The 22,500-nt window shown below is 47.9% G+C and overlaps 1 protein-coding gene across 1 annotated transcript in view; it reads right to left on the reverse strand.

The window, feature by feature from the left end:
* Window positions 1-22,500, reverse strand: part of malrd1 (MAM and LDL receptor class A domain containing 1) — a gene marked incomplete at both ends in the record, with an annotated part of 81,083 nt that overhangs the window by 31,608 nt on the left and 26,975 nt on the right. The window contains 11 exons of the mRNA XM_080543628.1: window positions 1-150; window positions 9,125-9,416; window positions 10,658-10,905; window positions 11,043-11,256; window positions 12,445-12,555; window positions 13,329-13,485; window positions 14,566-14,719; window positions 17,280-17,459; window positions 17,616-17,703; window positions 19,410-19,852; window positions 22,391-22,500. The exon at window positions 1-150 is cut by the window's left edge and continues 96 nt beyond it; the exon at window positions 22,391-22,500 is cut by the window's right edge and continues 258 nt beyond it. Of these exons, the coding sequence (XP_080399754.1) occupies window positions 1-150; window positions 9,125-9,416; window positions 10,658-10,905; window positions 11,043-11,256; window positions 12,445-12,555; window positions 13,329-13,485; window positions 14,566-14,719; window positions 17,280-17,459; window positions 17,616-17,703; window positions 19,410-19,852; window positions 22,391-22,500 (2,147 nt within the window). The remainder of the gene's footprint in view (window positions 151-9,124; window positions 9,417-10,657; window positions 10,906-11,042; window positions 11,257-12,444; window positions 12,556-13,328; window positions 13,486-14,565; window positions 14,720-17,279; window positions 17,460-17,615; window positions 17,704-19,409; window positions 19,853-22,390) is intronic.

The following is a 22,500-nucleotide window of genomic DNA, read 5'->3' on the forward strand; positions in this document are numbered from 1 at the left end:
TCCACCCACAGCGACCGTCCTCGAAGGAGCAGGAAGTCCCACAATGCCTTTCGTCTGTGCCGTCGCAGCAGTCGTCTACGAAGTCACAGCTCTGCTCTGGACGGAAACACTGTCCACTCTCACACTGCAGGGATCCCAGTGGACAGGAGCCTAGAGGCAGTAAGACATCATACAGACACACACACACACGCACGCACGCACACACACACACACACACACACACACACACACACCTCTGTTTAGCTTCAAATGTCTTCATGGTAATTTTGGTGACCAGTAAGATGGTCACACACACGCACGCACGCACGCACGCACGCACACACGCACACACGCACACACACACACCCAGACACACGCACACACACACACACACACACACACACACACACACACACAAAGAGCTCACTCGCTCTGCTTTTCACAAAGTCGTTGTGCAACTAAATAATTGACAGTCTATATTTGCATGTAATGGCTTTCACATGAGAGGCAGGAGAGCATGAGGGAGACTTCTGGTCTGTTGGTGAGTTTCATCTCTAAGCAGGGGTCAGGGGTCAAGCATTAGAGAAGTGACCCAGCCTATCATGAACTACTATTGTGTAAACTGTCGACAGGATGAAAGATGAGTTGATCAAATGATCAAAGATGATCAGGCTGATCAAAAACAAATACTGTGAGAAAAACATGAACAGCATCAGTCTTATCCATTCCATTATGCAGACAAACAGATGTGTGAGTTCCCTGTTAGATTCTGCTTGGCACCACGACTCTGAGCACACATGCATGTATACACACAAACAAACACACAAACCGCCGAAATTGGAAAGACATGGGAGAACCGTAAGTGGAATTCAAAACAGCAAAATCCCCATGGCCAATTCAAGCCATTTCCCTCAAACTGAAACAGATGCCCAGAAAACACATTGCAAACCACCTAAAAAGCCAAGAATAAAAAAAATAACTATATATATTAATAATTAAAAAGCAACCTAAGCAAAAAAAACAGTCCATCTAAATGATACATTGGTCTCCCTTTCAGTGGCTTAGGGAGACAAAGGGGGGGGAGCGGTAAACTCTGCTTATTGTATCAGGGCAGGAGGGTGAGGGGGGTGGGGGGGGTGAGGGTGAGGGAGGGGTAAGGAGGGCTGGAATTTGGGTTCTTTTGGAGCCAGGGCATTCCAGTGGGGGTCAGACGTGGGCTTTGGGGAGTATTAGGAGAGGGAGATGAGGCGTGATAGAGAGGGGGGGGGTCCCAGTAATTAAACAGAAGAAAGGGGGGATAAGACCCTCCTAATCCTTTGTTCCTTCCTGTTCAGGAGCACGGGACCAGAAGGAAAGGCTCCAACTTCCACCACAGCCACATGGAGGGACAGGGAGGAAGGGAAGAAGTCATCTCTCTCTCTCTCTCTCTCTCTCTCTCTCTCTCTCTCTCTCTCTCTCTCTCTCTCTCTCTCTCTCTCTCTCTCTCTCTCTCTCTCTCTCTCTCTCTCTCTCTCTCTCTCTCTCTCTCTCTCTCTCTCTCTCTCTCTCTCTCTCTCTCTCTCTCTCTCTCAGACTCTGGTCTAGCTCCCATGTTGGCTTATACTGTACTGTATAGTCTGCTAAATACCCAATACACACACACACACACACACACACACACACACACACACACACACACACCAGAGGAGGAACTTCTGCTTGTAGCTTGTATTCCTCCTACCGTTTCTTTTCATCAACAGATTGAATGTTAGTAGTGCAGGATGATTAGGATGATTAGGAGTATTATTTGACTTTTTGCTGGTGGTGTTCATTCGATATTAAGGACAGCTCATCAGTCGTTGGATCAGACTGAAGATTCCACTACTGAGGTGTACAGACCACCCTCTCTGCCCTGTCTGCCCCACAGTCCACTGGTCCACTGACCCTTCAGGCCCAGAGTGTCAGCCTGAGGAGCACATTGCCCCCTGGTGGTGCAGAGTGGAAGTACTCCCCAAACTTTAATCAATCAATCAATCAATCAAATGTATAGCACTCTGTCTCACAATTGTCTCAATGTGATTTATAACAAGAACAATACGTAAAACAACATAAACTACGAGTATAATATCAACAATATGAACAAAACACCGAACCACAGACCCCCCAAAATAAAGGTTAGACCCTTCCTCCTCTGGCTGGTCAGATGCTGGGGCTGAACAGCCCCACAGGAATGTTATCAGGGCCACTTCCCTCATAGCAGAGCCCAGAGGCCCACAGCAAAAAGGCCACTTCTCAGCCAGGGCTCTTCCCCCCCCCCCCCCAGGTCTGGCCCATGTAATACTTGTAATGTCGTTTCCGGGCATTCAGCCATATTATGTCACCTATATTAAATTCTGGGGCGGCTGTGGCGCAAGAGGTAGAGCTGCTGTCTAATGATCGCAAGGTTGGCGGATCGGTGTGTGAATGTGTGTGTGAATGGGTGAATGAGAGGCCGTTGTAAAGCGCTTTGGATAAAGGCGGCACAATGATCTGCTGACTATATGATGTCTCCAGCCCCTGAGAGGAGATGCTGTCTACCAGCGATACAGGCAGTTGTTAGAGCAGCAATACAAGAGAAGGCTGGTTGTCCTTCCTCTATCATCACTAGGATATTATTATTCCATTTGGAGCGAGTCAAACCCAAGGTCGCCCCGGCAACACCAGGAGCCTCACAATCTCTCCAATCAATTACAGAATCAATCATAACAACCAGCGCCATCGCTGGAGGTTGCAAGGTCGACCTGGCTTTTTCTCTTGGTCTCAATTTTAATCAATTTTCCATGATGAATGAAACACAGCTAAAATGATTTCTCGCGGTCCCCCACCCCCCCCTGCGTCTCCCTCCCTCCTTCCCGCCGCCTCCTCCTCCTCCTCCTTTTAAACAGGTAAGGGAGACGGTGATAACATCGGAACACAATGCGCTTCTCTCTGATAAATACGCTTCATATGTAGAATTCATCCGTCTCATTTTATGCAATCAATGGTACATAATGATGATGTGTAAAATCTCAATTACAGTGGAATAATAATATCAGAGGCTATCGGGGACTGTTTATGAAGAAGGAGATAATGAGAGATGATTCTATGGGATTTAAAGTGACTGGGTCAACGTGATGGAGAACAATGTAAGATAAACATCATCAGACAACAATGAGATGCTAGGTTGTGATGCATGGTAAGAACAGGGCAGTCCTGACAGCCTATTACCCTGGTCTAGGATTGTTTTCACAGGGGCTAAGGAGCCATGGCCTCTGTTAAAGTCAAGATTGAATGCTTAGGAGGAAACATTCAATTCAGCCCCACTCTCTCTAGGGGAGGTCTGAGTCAGCCCCGGGTTCTGCTTCCTCTCCCCACCGGCCCTGCTCTGTCCCGGGCCTCCTGTGACCACTGCAGGGGGGGAGCGTACCACCTCCCAGGGGTGTCTCCTCCCCCTCCCCCAGCCTTTGTCCCAAGTGGACAGCCATATGAGTGCAATGTGTGTGTGTGTAGTGTGTGTGTGTGTGTGTGTGTGTGTGTGTGTGTGTGTGTGTGTGTCTGAGCTTACATCCAGGCTCTGCGGCATTTTTCAAATGAATTGAATTGAAACAATATTATGAATTGAAACAATAGAAAATAGAAATAGAAATGCCCTGAAGGACCATGAAGGACTCTGTAATTATGGTGTTTGCACACGACCTGCTGCTCTCATTACCATCACTGCTCTGTGAATATTCAGACCAAAGCCTGTGGCCACTAAGGAAGGTACTGTGTGTGTGTGTGTGTGTGTGTGTGTGTGTGTGTGTGTGTGTGTGTGCGTGCGTGCGTGCGTGTCCTTTTGATCAGAGCTGTGATGAGCTGTGACTAAGGGCCAGAGTGCTTAACGTTTCAGGGCCATTGGATGTGGTGGCTCTCTATGGTAATCATTCATGTGGAGTATGACACAATACAAATAGCAAACACACATTCCACACATTCTAAAAAATACAACTGATCTAATAATAATCCCAAACACTTTTTATAAAGCGACGCTACAGGGCACTCCATACAAAGTGAAACTTAACACTAGAACAGCCGTGCCTACTAAGAGCCGCCTCGGGGGTCAAATGACCATAGTCTTTACAACGGGAAGCTGCTATTTACACACAACGACCACTAGTTGTCCGCCTTGTAAATTAGCCTGCGTCCTACACAGAAAAACTGCAAAATAGCTTCATACTGGGGTGGTAGAAGGCACATATCTAGGAAAAGTCATGAAAGGAGGGTCCTGAAATGTGATCGAGTGCAGAGATATAAACATGTTTTTACTCACAGGGGTCAAAATGACCCCACCCATGGCTGTTCTAGTGTTAACAGTCCTGCTGCTTCTAAATTTGGCACTGATAACATAGGGATTCCGTAACTGAACAAGGTGAAACAGTGATTCAATTCATAAATCATATTTGTACAAACTATACAATACATTAACCATCCAGACTGAAAATGAGAGGTTTCAAGAATACTAACTGTATTAAAAAAATATACAAAATAAAAGAATAATAATACTAACTGTAGTAAAAAAAAAAATCTAAGAAAACTAACTAGTTAGCGATATCCCGCCGCCGCTTCTCTTTAACATTTCATTGATGCGTGGAGGATTGATGCGTTTGTCAAGGCAAAGAGCCGTACCCAGCAGCCGTACCCAGCAGGTGAGCTGATCTCACACTGTTAACACCTCATTACCACCAGCCCTCAGACTCACGCTGTTTCACGTTGAGCAGAGACTACATGTCGCCCTCCACTTCCACCTAGCCTCTGCCAGCATCTCTCTCTCCTGTCTGTCTCTCTGTGTGTGTGTCTGTGTGTGTGTGTGTGTGTGTGTCTCTCTGTGTGTGTGTGTGTGTGTGTGTGTGCGTGTGTGTGTGTGCGTGTGCGTGTGTGTATAGTATGTGTGAGGAGGCTCCAGCAATCAGTTTCGCCAACATCCCCACCTGCTCGATCTCGATCTTAATAATAATAATAATAATAATAATATTACATTAGACTTATATAGCGCTTTTCTAGACACTCAAAGACGCTTTACAAACTGAAAATATTGAGTAGTAACATAAAAAGAAACAGAAAATAAATAAAAGAAAGTATAGGGGTCCGATACATTTTTTGATTACTAAATCTAAGTCTAAGGGCCGGTTTCACAGACAAGGCTTAAGCCTAATCCTAGACTAAAAAACATCTTCAATGGAGATTTTACATTGAAAGTGTGATTTAGTCCAGGACTAGGCTTAAGCCTTGTCTCTGAAACCGGCCCTAAGTGTCTTTGTAGGACGATCTACTCTGTATACTGCACTTACACCTAGATTTCGGGCCGGAGAAGCGGCGAACAAGCAACGCCAGCGTCGTCTCTCGACCGGCATCTTTTGAAAAGAGGAACACCTGTGGTTCAGCACTTCTTCTGCTCACGGTATTTAAATCCCAGCAGCTTCCCATCGACTCATCACCAGATCTGTTGGTTGTCGTTACAAGTCACTCTCGTTCTCTGCGACTGCTTTGCAGTAGCTAATGTCCTGAAGATTCTCTGTGTCTGAGCATTTGTCTCTCTGCGTTCTTGCTGTGCTACAGGACCATTTCCTCGGTTTCTGCCTGACTGTCTGCCCTGCCTGCCTGCCCTGTCTACCTGTCTACCTGCCCTGTCTACCTTTCTACCTGCCCTGCCTGCCCTGTCCACCTGTCTACCTGCTCTGTCTGCTCTGTCTGCCTGTCTACCTGCCCTGCCTGCCCTGTCTACCTGCCTGCCTGCACTGTCTACCTGCCTGCCTGCACTGTCTACCTGCCTGTCTGCCCTGTCTACCTGCCTGCCAGCCCTGTCTACCTGTCTACCTGCCCTGTCTACCTGTCTACCTGCCCTGTCTACCTGTCTACCTGCCTGCCCTGTCTACCTGTCTACCTGCCTGTCTGCCCTGTCTGCCTGTCCTGCCACCCTACCCTGCTCGCCATTCCACCCTGTTACCCAATTATTTTCTATACGTGTCCCTGTCTCTGTGTCCCGCTGGGGTTCCTTAGCTCTGACCGTAACACTCCATTAGAGCAATCTGATGACTCACTAATGCCCCTGCCTGTAGGGGGTCTCGCAGCAGGTCACATAAAAATGCAACTCCAACAGAGATAAAGGAACATACACACACACACACACACACGCACACGCGCACACACACACGCACGCGCACACGCACGCACACAGGCACACACACACACACACACACACACACACACACACACACACACACACACACACACACACAGGGCCATTGTATACAAGGCCTCAGCTCAGCAGATGACTGACTCATCCCTTGAAGTGGCCACACACACAGCATTCACTACATCGCCTCAAAGAAACCCAATAACCCATCCCAGAGTTCCACCTCCTCTCCTCTCCTCCAGCATCGGATACAACAGAGGAGGGAGCTATAAATTGGAATAGGGTAATCTAGCTGCTAAACACCACTGTGACAAAGGGCGTAAATCAGTTGTTACTTTTGGCTGGTTGTCTCAGCTCTGAAAGGTTAGCTCATAAAGAAGAGAGAGAGAAGGCAGGAGGAGGACGCGGCACGTCGTTTGGAAAGCCGCCCCGGCCTTTTGTTTCACACTTCAGCGACGCCGTTGGTTCGTTCAGTCAGGCGACCATTCGTATTGTGACTCAATAGTCTCCTTCCTTCTAGAACCTTCCTTCTGCTCCGCCTCCCCCTTCCCGCCACTGTTCTAAATAATAGAGATGTGGTTAAAATATCGTTCCAGGTCAAAACGTATCTGGGGTGACGGAGGAGAAGGTGAGGAAAGCAAGTCATCCATGTGCATCGGAATATAGCCTCAACCTGTGAGACAGTGGGTTCAAAACTCAAACAGGGTTCCCACACCTTCTGAAACATCAAATTGAAGCACCTTTCAAGGACTTTCAAGACTCAATTCCCTCAAATTCAAGGACCCAACACGGCATAGTTTGAGACAGATCTAGATGTGAATGTATATAATAGGAATGACCATGAACGGTTTTCAAATCTAACGGCGTTATGTCGGTTTAAAATCTAGCTAACTAATTAACCTTAGTAACTAGTATGGTTGTTTTATTCCCTTCTACATGTTACTTATATATTTTCTTTTGAGAGAGAGAGAGAGAGAGAGAGAGAGAGAGAGAGAGAGAGAGAGAGAGAGAGAGAGAGAGAGAGAGAGAGTGAGAGAGAGAGGGGAATTCAGGCACTTTCAATGACCCATGTCGATTTTTAAAAAACTTTTAAGGCCTTGATTTTTTTTTCTCAAATTCACAAACTTTCAAGGATTTCAAGGACCCGTGGGAACCCTGCAAAAGGCTCAAATGGCTTTCTTTCCTTGGACCAAAAAACTGTCTAGTCGAATACAAATTCTCAGTACTTCCATATTACTATAGCCTGCATTTTCAGAAGAGACCAGGGGGGGTATGTCATCATCGTCGCTAACTACATCAGCGCTTAATTGGAAAAGCCTGGTTACACTTAACGTTGACTGTATCTCGTCAGCGCTAACTCTGTCCGGGCTTGTAAAAGTCTTGCTTTGGGCGCGCACACGGAGTAATAAGCAGCCCAGAACAGCCGATTGTGAAAAAGAAGAAGAAAGATACCATGATGGAGAAGAAGGGAGAACGAGAACGCAGAACGCAGAACGCAGAGAGCAGAGCGCAGAACGAGAGCGCAGAGCGCAGAACGCAGAGCGCAGAACGCAGAGAGCAGAGCGCAGAGAGCAGAGCGCAGAGCGCAGAGCGCAGAGCGCAGAACGCAGAGAGCAGAGCGCAGAGCGCAGAGCGCAGAGCGCAGAGGGCAGAGAGCAGAGCGCAGAGCAGAGCACAGAGCGCAGAGCGCAGAGCGCAGAGGGCAGAGCGCAGAGGGCAGAGCGCAGAGCAGAGCGCAGAGGGCAGAGGGCAGAGCGCAGAGCGCAGAGGGCAGAGCGCAGAGCGCAGAGGGCAGAGGGCAGAGCGCAGAGCGCAGAGAGCAGAGCGCAGAGCGCAGAGCGCAGAGGGCAGAGGGCAGAGGGCAGAGCGCAGAGGGCAGAGCGCAGAGCGCAGAGCGCAGAGGGCAGAGCGCAGAGGGCAGAGCGCAGAGCGCAGAACGCAGAGAGCAGAGAGCAGAGCGCAGAACGCAGAGCGCAGAGCGCAGAGGGCAGAGCGCAGAGAGCAGAGAGCAGAGCGCAGAGCGCAGAGCAGAGCGCAGAGCGCAGAGGGCAGAGCGCAGAGGGCTGAGTGGTGTTCTTCACATCAGCGGAACAAACCCTTCAATCACCAAAAAGGGCAATACTGCCGCAAGCAACAAGGCGAGGGAGGTGGCTTGGCAAACAATTGCTGACAGATTAAATGCTTAAGTTATACAGTACTAGCCTACTTATTGCCTAGCCTACTTATTACTATTATTTAATTTAATTTTTAATAAATGAACATTCACTACTGTGGCTACATTATCAGCAGGCTAGATAATATCAGATGTATGATTAAAATTAATAATAATAATAATAATAATAATAATAATAATAATACATTAGACTTAAAGACGCTTTACAAACTGAAAAGATCGAGTAGTAATAATAAACAGAAACAAAAAATGAATAAAAGAAAGTATAGGGGCCTAATTAAGGTAGTGCTGGGGACATATGGGAAGGGGAGGGGGAGAGGGTTAACTGGTGAAGGCAAGCTTGAAGAGGTGGGTTTTGAGGGCCTGTTTAGGCTTACGAGACTACAATGCATTTACTGTTAATTAGCCTAATTGGGTGAGGTGTTAAAGCTGTGAAGACAAAAAATAAACATTATACAGTCCACAGCTCCCTCCTGAGGCAGGGATCCAAGCTATTCATTAATCTAATTAATCTATCTATCGGCTTTTGAAGACATTGAAAGTGGTAATTTTCTTAACCTGTTGGACATTCATTTGAAACACAGCTAAATTAATCTTGACAGTTAACCTGGTATGTACCAGGTTAGTTCTGAGGTATAAATTGCCATGGTTACTCAGCAGTGATTCCTTTAAGCCACATTCAGGGAATGGAACTTAAGGAAATAAGCTTGGACTTTCGTTTAGCGACGTTGATGGAATACCCCCCAGGACAGCAAGCTACTTACATGAATGAGACAGTGACAGCACTGTGAGTGACAGCATACCTGATGGAGGTGGGGGCGTGGCTTCCTCCGCCTCGGACATGGTGGAGAGCAGACAGCCGGGAGAGAAGGTGATGTCATCCAGACAGATGTCTCCCTTGGCGCTGTGGCCGACCTTGGCCTCGAACATGACCAGGAAGTCTGCCGCCACGGAGGTTAAGAGGATGTCCCTCTTCTGCCAGTAGTTGCCCTGGTCTCCAGTCAGGTTGAGCAAGAGCTGTCGGTGACCTCCACTGTTCTGGAACACGTTCAGGGTGCCGACGCCTTCTCCAGACATGTGCAGGTAGAACCGGATCTGGAAAAGAGCGGGAACATTTGGGGTCAAGTCATGTACAGTAGCTATTGACCAAAAACAGAAAAGAAACAGAGAAAATTGTGATGTGATGAAAGCCTCTTCTGGGCCCCGTTCAGCATGGATTATCCCATGTCCATGACCTGCCAGTGTAATATCATGAATAGGAATCACACATTGAGAAATATCACGGTAATTGTATTATAATACACAGATTTATTAGAAGTGCCCCCTAAAGTGAGATGACTTGGTCCTCTGAAGGGACTTTCAGTAAGACTGAGAAAGTCTTTGACACGTAGAACTGTGACTTCTGCTTTCTGCATTACCATTGCGTGATGTTAGAATTATAAGGTTCTATCTCCATTTTTGTCAAAATGTAGTTTTTTTACATAATCTGATTCATTAGGTGTTTATTAATGCCTGTGTGGTGTTATTTTTAAAATGTTGACATTTTTGAGTTAGTAATTCATAAAATACAAAGGTTCCATCTCACAAAACATAATGGAATGTAAAAACGTTGACGCTCAATATCTCTGAACTGCCCTAAACAGAGATTATAACCGTATAATTCTAAGCTCACGATTGTAATTTCACAGCGCATTGAGCGCAATACCTTTTACTTTCCACCAAAACCACCTCTTCTGAAAGCAAAGGAGCACAAAAGTCTGTGTAGCCTAAATGCAATAGTAATTACAGTAGTTATGGACAAAAAAACTAACTGTCAGTTATATATGCGTTACCCTTCATTTCCTCCCTTCATTAAAGCTTTGCCCACAAAGTTAGCCACTCAAATGCAGCAGCGGCAGAGCGGTAATGAGTTCAACTGAGCTTCCTCCCAAATTCCACCATATGTGTTCAGAAAGGGGAAAAGCGGAGCAATTCTACACAACCTCTCAGGAGAAAGTGAACTGTATTGTCTACTCCGCTCTCACATCTTCTGTTGTACCTCCTCGCTTCGTTTAATTGGCCGGCTGTCAGCTGAGTGTGTTATTGATTGGCATTGTCTGGCAGTAGGATGAGGCAGACATGGTTCCAACCAGACTGAGCAGTCAATCAAAAAGGCTGGGTTGGACATACACATGCACACACACACACACACACACACACACACACACACACATGCATGCACACACACACCCGCCCCGACTAACCACCACGCCGTGAACGAACTCGGACCTTGGAACTCTGACCTTCGACTAACAGTCCCCTGTGAAAACCTCTGACTCCTGACTTTGACCTCTGACCTTGCACAGCCTGCTCCTGCGGCTGAGGAGGGGTCCTGAGATACGGGCGCTGTCTCCGGCCTTCTGAGGGAAAGAGCTCTCCACGTAGAGGTAATGTCCGGCCGGGTCCCGCAAGGTGTGGTCCTGCGACGGCCCCGTGCCGGCCGTCCCCGTGCTGCCCGCTTTGATCAGCCAATTGAAATCGTCGTGTCGGGACTGACGCCAGGAGCAGAGGTCGAACTCAAAGTTGCAGCGTCCGCGGAAGCCCTCTGGGAAAACCAGACAAGAGAAATCAATCACAGAGTCTCAATCTCAATAATATTATTATTATTTATTTATTTTTTAAGATAAAAGATTCTCCAAAGACTGTCACTTTTCAGTCAGGCAGGAGAGAGGGGAGCCTCACTGCAGATGTAAGGGTCCTCGTCAGAGCCGTCCCCACAGTGGTCGATGAAGTCACACAGGTTGTCCTGGGGGACACAGTGAGCGTTGGCGCAGGCGAACTCCTCCGGGCCGCACGGCTGGTCTGGGGTCAGTGGAGGAGAGCAGTTCTGGAAGGTCACATCATCCACCACCACGTCACCCATGTAGCTGATACCACGCTTGGCCCTGAAGACCACCTAGGCAAACAGAGACAGGAGGACTGACATGAACTCTCTGTTTGAGGCTTTAACACGACCAATACCAAGTATTAATACACATCATTACACACATCATCCATGATCGATCACAATCGGATTGCAGCTAAATAATCCTACAGTATGTTCTAGACTAGAGCAGCCCAATCCTGAGTCACGGTGCACACTAGAGAGGAGGTGGGCTGATGAAGGAGGCTGCTGGCGGAGAGAAAAGGGTATTTGGAATCTTCCGGAAGGGTGTAAAAGGACTGTTGGAAGAGCTGCTATAGTGTGAAAGGGCACTTGAGACACTGATTGGACAAACTGAATGGTTGATCTGAGTCGACCTGCCTGACAAAGGTTCATAGATATTAGTACACCAGGCACAAAGGTCATGGTATTTGGACTGTAAAATGGTCTTGTGTTAAAATGGGGTCTTTGTGCGGGGTGTTCAGTAGGGTGCCTGTCCTAAAATAACCCCAGTCGTTGGGAGGCTGCAGTGACTGCATGCAGAGACTCGGTAAGTGTGACTCTTCTCCCAGTTATGACCTGAGACTCATTAGTTGTGATTAGGCTCAATCAATAGAAACGTCATGCTTGCGAGGGGGGACATTTTTTAATAGACGTCGTAATTCCATAAATCTGAGCTAATTATTGACATTACATAAGTAATGTCCAGTCGATTCTTCCTCTGTAGCACTGTGTCTGTTTTCACTGTGATGTTCCTCCTGGTAGAATGTCGCCATTCTGCCTCTAACAACTCAAAATCAAGAGTTGAGTTCAAGCATTTTATGTTTTCCATCATTTATAACAAAGGAATGTTTACTTCAGGTACCACAGATTCATGAATGAATAGACATCCACTACCCCCCAGCACTGCGTCTCCTGAGACACCCGCTTTCCCCTTTACTGTGTCCCCTATGACTTCTACTGTTTCTCTGTTTCTCCAGTGTCTATACAATTTTTTTTTATCACTGAGACTGCCAATGGCCTCTGGCCTGAGCTAGATTACTCTTCCTGATACGACTGGTGGATTGATGATTCACTTGCTTAGTCAAATGTATTGATTGTAAGTCGCTTTGGAATAAGGCGTCTGCTAAATGCCAAAAATGTAAATGTAAATGTAAATGAATACAATGCACTACAACTGGAAAAAATTGTTCTGTCAGACAGGATGATTGACCAACAGACCTGGAAGTCATGAGAAATTCCCAGGAAGACTTCTCCACGTCTCCATTTGCTGCCTTGGTTACCAGTCTGTGACCACACTTCAAGGGTGATGTTTCCGTATTTAATGAACACCTGCAAAACACAGTCAGAACAAGACAAACAGCAGATTACATGGCTGACTCATCGTTAGTTTAGGTCACAATGCACTCACAATACGGTATGCCATGTATGGTGTATCAATATACAGTATGTCACATGTGACACGGTCTCGTTAAAAAGTCCTCAAGTCCTCATGGTAATTTTTCAGTTTTTTTTCCAGATTATGAAAGTGTACGATTTTGAATTATGTGTCATACATTAAAATAGAAGAAAAAGAAGATTATGTTTATTTGAATGTTGGTCCTCCTCAAATCAACGCTCTGAATCAAAACGCGCTCTGAATCAAAAGACAGGCAAAACAGCTGCTAATAGCTAGCGCTAAAAAGGAACTTCGCTACGAACATCTAACTGCATGTCTGGCACATCACAACATGCTAGTAGAACATCAACATGGTAAAAACACATAATTCAATTAGATCACACAGTCCTTGCTTTTGAACACGTCCTAAAACGTTGTTTGTTTACAAGCCATGTATCTGACAGTGAATCCAATTCAGAAATGCTAAGTATTTAGTGATCCTAAAACTGATGTTTGTTATATCGAGTGGGCTCTTCAGCATTTCAACTTTCGTAATATGCCCAAAAAAATGTAACACACATCGAGGAAAATAAAAAATAGAAGCTTTTTGCTCATTTTGCGCGACTTGAGAATCTCCGACATGCGTCTCTTTTCACCAGACCGTGTCACATATCCTTGCTGTTGAGATCATTTGAGTATGTAATGGAGGAATGACTGGTTCCCTCACCTGCAGTGTTCCCACAGTGAAACCGCTCATGTGGTACCAGAATCCCAGGGTGCATTGGGGCCCGGTGAAGGAGATGATAGGTGTCTGCAGGTCGGTGCTGTGTCTGTACCCGCCATTGGAGCTGTCTGCATATATGTACCAGCCTTCAGCTGTGCCACTGGTGCCAAGGGAAACGCCAGGGTTAGAGGCAGCACTCAAGTTGAGGGGGGATGAGGGGGGATGGCATCCCCCCTGAAAAAAAAAACGGTCAAAATCATCCCCCTTCTAAAACTGCCATCCCCCCTTTCCATCCCTTATGTCATTTTACCAATGAACGTGGTATTACTGCTATTTCAACATTTAGTTTTGTGCATATTGAGTAAAATACTGTGGGTGAGGGGGCACGCACACATGCAATGACATTTTTAGCAAGTCACTGACACTGAAGTCACTGACGCTGTGGGGATGCTAAAATTGTCCACATATGATCAAATCCACCATCCCCCCCTGATTTTCTTTTCGCATGCACGCGCACATACACAGACACGCACGCGCACACGCACATACACAGACACAGACACACGCACGCACGTACACACACACACACACACACACACACACACACTAGCACTCATCTGTTATCTGTTCCCAGTATGAGAGCCCTGCAGGCCCTTACAGATTGTCAATCACAGAGCCGTCCTCCACCTCCACCGCCGTAGGAGAGCTGACTGTCCTCGTCCATCTCAATAAGCTCCCAGAACCACACAGACCTGTACCACTCACCCCCTAGTGCCCCCGATCTATACCCCAGATCTATACCCCAGAGACCAGAGACCAGAGCCCTTCCCTTCCCTGAGCTTACAGAACACAGAGTTTTCCCCCTCTCACCTCCAGGGCTTCAGGAGAATATTGATCGGGCCACTATGGAAAGAATAAAGGACTGCAGAAGAAGTGGGGGGTGGGGAGAGTGGGGGGGAAGAGGAAAGGGCAGAGGAGGGAGAGGGAGAGGCAGTATGAGAGATGATTTCACCTGCACTTTGGTCCCCACTGGCTAAAAGAAGGAAATTGCGGGAAGGAAATAGAGTAGAAGTTGAAGCGGTTAGGCTATTTCTTCCCTCTGCTTTCATTCTCCACTCAGGAGACCTCAGATAATCAAGCCGTGGACAGAGAGACACCGGAGGTAAACACTCTGTCATGGAGGGGGGTGGTATGGAGGTTGTGGGCCCTGGGCGTGTTTGTGTGAGTCAGAGAGACTCACAGGGTGTGGTCGTTGATGGGCCGGTGGTACTCCTCTCCGTGGATGGTGTTGCCCTGGTCAGGGAGCCAGCGGAAAGGGTGCAAGGGATGGATGACATGGAGGCTGGTACTCCACCCACACAAATCACCTCCCTCGAAGGCACACACCTCCTTCACTGGAGGGGAGGGAGACAGAGGGAGACAGGCAGGCAGACAGACAGACAGACAGACAGACAGACAGACAGACAGACATGCAGGCAGACAGACAGACAGGCAGAGAGACAGACAAACAAACAGACAGACAGGCAGACAGGCAAACAGGCAGGCAGACAAACAGACAGACAGACAGACAGACAGACACAGACAGACAGACACAGACAGACAGACACAGACAGACGGTCAGGCATACAGACACACAGACAGACAGACAGACAGACAGACAGACAGACAGACAGGCAGACAGACAGACGATCAGGCATACAGGCAGCACAGACAGACGGACAGACGATCAGACAGACAGACAGACAGACAGGCAGCACAGACAGACAGACAGGCAGGCAGACGATCAGGCATACAGGCAGCACAGACAGACGGACAGACGATCAGGCATACAGGCAGCACAGGGCAGACGGACAGGAGGGAAGGCAGGGAGGCAGATGGACAGAGGGACAGACGGACAGACCGTTGTTTTACACAAGACAATTCTAGTAAAAATCCCAGTCCAGATACTCTGAGGGAACACGGTGATACAGCAGTAGTATATTTATGGTGCTTTTCCATCAGCAGCCCGGGTCAGTGCAGTTCGGATCGGTTCGGGTCAGGTCGGGTCACTTTTGATCTGTTCTGGTTTTCCATTATACACACAGACCCGGAGCTAGTAGGAGGAGTAGACGATAGTAGGCGGAGTTACGCGTCATAACAGCGCGAGATGGCTACTGCCTGATTGTCTGCATGTTTGAATCATTTCTATTGGATTTTGTTCTGCACATATGTTGTTCTACACATAATAAAGTCATGTTTTTTGAACCCTTAAAACCACTGCCTTCACTTGTCTGCTTTATGAACTGTAGTATCATTGTGTGCGGACAAACACGGTGCCCATTGTGGGTTAATAACTTCGGTTTACCGTGGGTTAGGATAACAATTCAAACGTGTCCGGATAGGGGAGAAGACATGGATTCCAAAACCATTCGAATGGAGTCGATCCTACTCTCCTATCACCGTCGACACAGCGCGGAGCGAATTCCCTGGTAAAACGATTCTCTGTCAACGGGAGTTGCGGTGCTGCACTCTCTATATATTTCGGGCTAAACTGTGCAGTGTAGCCGGCGTCCTGGTTCCTCCAGCAACCGGACACTTCCATAAATAACAACAAATATGTAATATGTAAATATGTATAATACCACGTTCATTGATACAATGATGCCAGGGATGGAAAGGGGTGAAGGGGGATGATGAAGCGCTGGACTACTGAACGGCAGCACAACACAACGGGGAAATGCGATAAGAATTATGTAAAAATGCAGCACCAATCATCATGCACAGATCAGCCTTAAAACATGTAACGTTAGATATATATCGTTATACAGGGAGCGATGTATTTCTACGGAAAGGCTGATAGATTGTAGAATCTTCTTGTCGGTAAAACGATGGAATCAATCTATTGAGGATTGTGATCTTAAATGCGTTGTCATCTCATAGATTAGGTGCACAGCAATGACAGCATACACGATTTGACAAGGAAATAGAATGTTCAACACGGGTTGGAATCTCTGTACTTGATTTATTAAGACAGTCAGCGAATGGTTCATCAGCACAGTATCTCAGCATCGGCATTCAACGACATCATTATACAGACAGGCTGATAGATACGAGTGCAGCGCTGTCTTGCTGGTGCGGGGCTCCAATCTCCGCGTTTATAGATCGATATAAATAGATCAACATAATGCAGCACTATCATGCACAGATCAGCCTTAAAACATGTAACGTTCGATATATAACGGAGCGATGTATTTCTACGGAAAAGGCTGACTGACGCGGGCATTTGAATGGAATTCCGGGGTAGAAATATTCTCTGCCCCCGCTGTCAACTGGACAAGCGGTGCTGCGAGCAGCAGCGGCCGGGTGAACTCCCGGTTCATCGAGTTTACGGTTAAAAGCATAACTTCTCGGGGTGTCAGCGCGGTGGTTAAGGGCTCAAAATGACCGTAGACAGATGGTGAAGTTAGCAAAGGAGTATTGTGTTTGTACCACCTCCACAGCCGGTGTTATTCACGGGCAAAGACAGTGCATAATAGCGATTTTTGTGTTGTGCTTGTTGTAAATAAAAGTTATATGATTCATTGAAATGACATTAAACTAAGATAATACGATGGTCAGCATAATTTTTCGAATCTTTATTAATAAGCTATTACAGAAACTGTAGTGACATTTTCCTAGAGCGAATGTGGTATTTCAAGATGGCGGTTAGTGAAGAAATATATGGACTTGGGATGACGATTTTCCATTGACCAATCAACGGTGTGCAGCGTCACACGTCACACGCAGCCTGGCAAAAAGATCCGGATATGAAATGGGGCTTGGGGAGGGACCCTGGGGTCGATGTGGAGCTAAAGAAGCGAGCCGAAGCGAACCGAACCGACCTGGGACGACTAATGGAAAAGGGGAAAAGAAGCAGACCGAAGCGGGCTGACCCGGGTCAGCACCGTAGTGGAAAAGCCACTTTATTCTACCCACCACAGCTGTGTTCATCTGAGCCGTCAGAGCAGTCGTGTCTGAAGTCACACACCCTCCTCTGGTCCACGCACTCCCCGTGCACCCCGCACACAAACTCTCCCCCAGGGCAGCTGTGGGGAGGAACTGTGGGGGCCGGAGTGGTGAGGGAGGGGGTGGTGGGGGTCACTGAAGGTAATTCTCCTGAAACAACAACAACAACAACAATATATATACACCACAGCAACTATTCCAAATAGTTATTAATAGGACACAACACACATAAAAATATATGCTAGCTGTATATGCTGTGTATGCGTTCAGTATGGTTTCAGCGGTGTAGCGGTTAGCATGGGGTACCTTCATAAGGATCACAGTCTAGGAAGGACAGGTCATCAATGGAGATGTCTCCAGTGAAGTCGTCACCCACTGTACCCTCCACCAAAATCTGCCAATAATAATAATCATAATCATAATCATAATAATCATAATAATACATTAGACTTATATATCACTTTTCTAGACACTCAAAGAGGCTTTACAAACTGAAAAGATCGAGTAGTAACAAAAAGAAAAAAGAAACAAAAGAAGTAAAAGAAAGTATAGGGGCCTAATTAAGGTAGTGCTGGGGACACATGGGAAAGGGAGGGGGAGAGGGTTAACTGGTGAAGGCAAGCTTGAAGAGGTGGGTTTTGAGGGCCAACAGTTTAAATGTTGGCAGGGTGTTGGCCTGTCTGATGTGGTTGGGGAGGGCGTTCCAGAGGGATGGGGGGCTGCGGCTGAAAAGGCCCTATCACCCCAGGTCCGGAGCTTGGTCTTGGTGACATCAAGGCAATATGTGAGGGGGGGGGGAGGAGGGACTTGCCTGCCTTTTCCAGTTCAATACAGTGAGTCATGTCAGCGCCCCCAGTCTTTGGCAGCCACAGTGGTGGAAATCTTATCACAGTTATTACCTCCACCTCAGCAGCCTCATCCCACAGCCTGGGAACTCCCATTCAGCCTGACAGCAGCACTCCACTGTGAAGCATACCCTACGATTTACCCCATCCATGGTTGTATACTGTGGATTCAGCATAATACAAAATGCAGGTAGACTGTGAATTTAAGACAAGAGAGTCTACCCTCTTGGCAATACTGTTTTGAAAACCTAATTATTTGTTTCAAACTTGTTATTCATTCTTTGGTTATTTGTCTCCGTTAATCTTCAGCCAGCACTCCATTGCCTCTCTTACCGCGAGAAAACAAAGTAAACTAACTCTACCGCGGCGAAGCCTTGTTCTACTGTACAGGAATACCAAACACATCTTGTGCCACGGCCTCTTATGGGATGGTTGAGCAGAGGCAGAAAGCCTGTAGGGTGAGACGGGGCCTATCTCCACCAACCAGCACCGCCGTGCATCGTGGGAGATGTGGTTCTTCCCCGTGGACTACGGGTGGCCAGGGGGGGAATGATGATGGGTTAGGTGTGAGGCTGGATGTGATGTGATGTGACGTGACTCCCAGGCACCAACATATTAGAGTTGATTGTGTCTCTTATCAAACTTTCAGTGAGATTTAATTAAACCTTCAAGGCGTTTATAAGCAGAGTTGTTGAGAGACGTGCATCGAGCATAGCTGTGAGGGGGAAATGTGCTGATGTTTGATAGCCAGAAAACTCTTCAGACATCAACATTCTCAACACGATCCACCCATCCTTTACAAGTTTGAATCCACTAATGTACCGTACAGATTTCCTTTTTTTTTAAAGAGTTTAGGATTGTAAGAATTGTAAGACCCCCCCATATATTAGGGTATCTATGGCATTTGTTGTGTAATTTTCTTTTCTGTTTATTTCTGATATGTGACATGCCGCCGCCCCCCCGCCCTGTTTTTTCTTTTCTTTTCTTTTCTTTTGTTTGTGTTTTAGTTTTTTGTTTGTTAGTTTATTTTATTTTTTAAAAAGAAGAAAAAAAGAACATGCTCCTCTGTTATTGTTTATGGACAATGTACTGCATATAGGGAAGAGCAAAACTAGTTTTCTACTATTACCTGGGACAATAACCTTCCCCACGGACACTAGATGTTCTGATGTCCTGTTGTGTACATGTCTCTATGTGAAACTCAATAAAAAATATTAACCATAAAAAATCCTCTCTGAGTTCGATGACTGTGTACCTGGAAGGGGCGAGCGCTGTTGAGGTAGAGGGTCTTCCTGTGCCACATGTTCCCCTGGTCGCCGTAGCGCACCCAGAGCATGAGCCCGCGTCCGACCGCCGTGGTCCGCAGGTACACCGCCAGGCGGTACACGTGGGAGCCCAACATGTGGTAGTGGAACCGGAACACGCAGAGGTGCTGGAGGTCCTGGCCATGGTGGGCTGGGGTGGTGGGCTGGAAGGCTGGGCTCACCAGCAGGGCCGTGTCCATGAACTCCTGGGGGGCGGAGGACTCGATGTAGAGGAAGTGTCCGTTGACGGTGCCCAGGGTGTGGTCCTTCCAGGGACCCGTGTTGCGGGTGGGGGTGGGGCCCTGGATACGCCTCCAATCAAACACGTCCGTCTCCCCCGGCTCCTGGGTCCAGCCGCACAGGCCCTGCTCAAAGTCACACTGTGTCTCTGGGGCTGGTGGTGGTGGTGGGGGGGGGAGACGACATCAATGTTAATAAGCATACAGTAGTGTGTGTGAATGAATGAATGAATGAATGAATGAATGGACTTTATTGTCATTGCTACAGTACAGGTACCAAACAACGAAATTTAGGAGGGGTGGCTCCCCTGGTGTTAGGAAAGGGAAGAAAAAAAAACTTTTAGAAAAAGAATAAAATCACAAGAAGGTAAGGAGCTGGTTTACATAAATAAAGGCTATGTACACAATCCACTGTACTATACTGCACAGATAGTCAACTAGGGTTGTCATATTGCACAATAGTATTTTTTCACGTTATTTTAAGTGTCACAGTTTGCAGGCTTGAAATGTACATGTTTGTGCCTCAGCACTAGCTGCCATACAATCCGTCCAGACTGTCCTGGGCCCAGAACTTAGGTCTTTGCTGTGTTCAGGGCCTTGACGGCCCTGTGGTAGAAGCAGTTCTTCAGTCTGTTTGTCTTAGCGGCCGGGGTCCTGTACCTCCTTTTCGAGGGCAGCCTGATAAAGTGTACGTGCCCAGGGTGGGTCGGGTCCCTGGAGATCTTGGAGGCCTTCCTGAGACAGCGTGTGTTGTACAGCTCTTCCAGAGAGGGGAGGGGGGCGCCGGTGATCTTCTGTGCTGTTCTCACGACTCTCTGTAGCGCATTTCTCTCCGCTGTTGTGCAGCTGTAGAACCAGTTGCAGATGCCGTAGGTGAGGATGCTCTCCACTGCGCCGCGGTAGAAGGCCACCAGTATCTCCTGCTTGTTGTGTTCTTTCCTGAGGCATCTCAGGGTGTATAGCCGCTGTTGTGCCCTCTTGATGGTGCCTTTTGTGTTGTCCTTCCAGGTCAGGTCATCCTGCATGTGATGTCCCAGGAATCGGAGGGTTGAGACTCTCTCCACGCTCTCTCCGTCGATGAGCAGGGGCTGGATCTCAGACTTTTTCCTCCTGAAGTCTACGATGAATTCCTGGGTCTTTGACTTGTTCAGCAGCAGGTTGTTAACCTTGCACAGCTTGCTCAGTTGCTCTACCTCATCCCTGTACGCCGCCTCGTCCCCCCCCGAGATACATCCCACCACGGTGGTGTCGTCTGCAAACTTTACGATGTAGTTGCTGGGGTGGACGGGGGTGAAGTCGTGGGTGTAGAGGTTGTAGAGGATGGGGCTTAGCACGCAGCCCTGGGGGGACCCAGTGCTGAGGCTGAGGGCTGTGGAGGTGTGGGGGCCCACCCGCACCCTCTGGGGGCGGTCGGTCAGGAAGTCCTTGATCCACGCACATATAGAGTGTGATAGACCCAGGTCTAGTAGTTTGGTCACTAGCCTGTCTGGAAGGATGGTGTTGAAGGCGGAGCTGAAGTCCACGAAGAGCAGTCTCGCGTAGCTGTTTCCCCTCTCCAGGTGGGATAGAGTGGCGTGGAGAGTCGTCGCGATGGCGTCCTCTGTGGACCTGTGGGCTCTGTAGGCGAACTGGTATGGATCCAGGTTGGGCGGGAGGCGTGTGAGTATGTGGGCCCGGACTAGTTTCTCGAAGCACTTCATGATGATTGGTGTGAGTGCCACCGGGCGGTAGTCGTTTAGGCAGCTCACCGTGCTTTTCTTCGGGACTGGGATGATAGTTGAGGTTTTCAGGCAGGGTGGGACGGTGGCCTGGGACAGGGACTGGTTAAAGATGTTGGTGAAAACCCCGGCCAGCTGGTCGGCGCAGTCTCTCAGCACCCGTCCCAGGACGCCATCCGGCCCCGAGGCTTTCCTGGGGTCCACCGCCTTCAGTACGCGTCTCACTTCATGCTCTGTGAGGGTGAGGCTGCTGAGAGCTGGAGAGAGTGGTGTTTGTGTTGCGGTTACCTCCGTTCGCCCCTCGTCGAACCGGGCGTAGAAGGTGTTTAGCTTTCCCGCCAGCAGGGGGTCGTGTGTGTGTGTGTGTGTGTGTGTGTGCGTGTATGTGTGCAAGCTGGTGGTTAGGGGCATTCAGATGGCCCACATCTCCAAGAGAAAGGCTAAACAGTTAGCAAGGTATTGCTCCATATCTACTGTTATCGGTAGCCGCTCAATATGGAGACGGCGTTGCTTTTTGTACCCATAGAGTAGATATAGTTTGACAGTAATGCTATTGTATCTGTTAACCCACATTTGAAACATCCTCTGTGTTAATATTGTATGTGTACGATGGTTGCTGTACAGTCACAAACGTATCTGAATGACTCCCAATGAACTGATGTTCTTAATGCACTTTGTATTTATGTGGATATAAATAAAGCATTTAAAATGTGTGTGTGTGTGTGTGTGTGTGTGTGTGTGTGTGCGTGTGTGTGTGCGTGTGTGTGTGTGTGTGTGTGCGTGTGTGTGTATGTGTGTGTGTGTGTGTGTGTGTGTGTGTGTGTCTGTGTGTGTGCGAGTCTATGTGTGTGCGTGCGTACATGCGTGCTTGCGTGCGTGTCCGTGTGTGTGTGGGTGCATCTGTCTGTGCATGTGCGTCTTTCTGTGCGCGTGTGTGTGTGTGTGTCTGTCAGCCAGCCAGCCATCCTGACTCACAGCAGCCCTCCTCGTCCGACCCGTCCCCACAGTCGTCCACCAGGTCACACAGCTGCAGGTGCTCCACGCACGCCCGGCTGCGCGTGCAGTGGAAGTGCGAGGACGTCGGG

The sequence above is a fragment of the Nansenia antarctica genome (genome assembly GCF_963989245.1).
Source record: "Nansenia antarctica genome assembly, chromosome: 12".
NCBI classification, from domain to species: Eukaryota; Metazoa; Chordata; class Actinopteri; order Argentiniformes; family Microstomatidae; genus Nansenia; species Nansenia antarctica.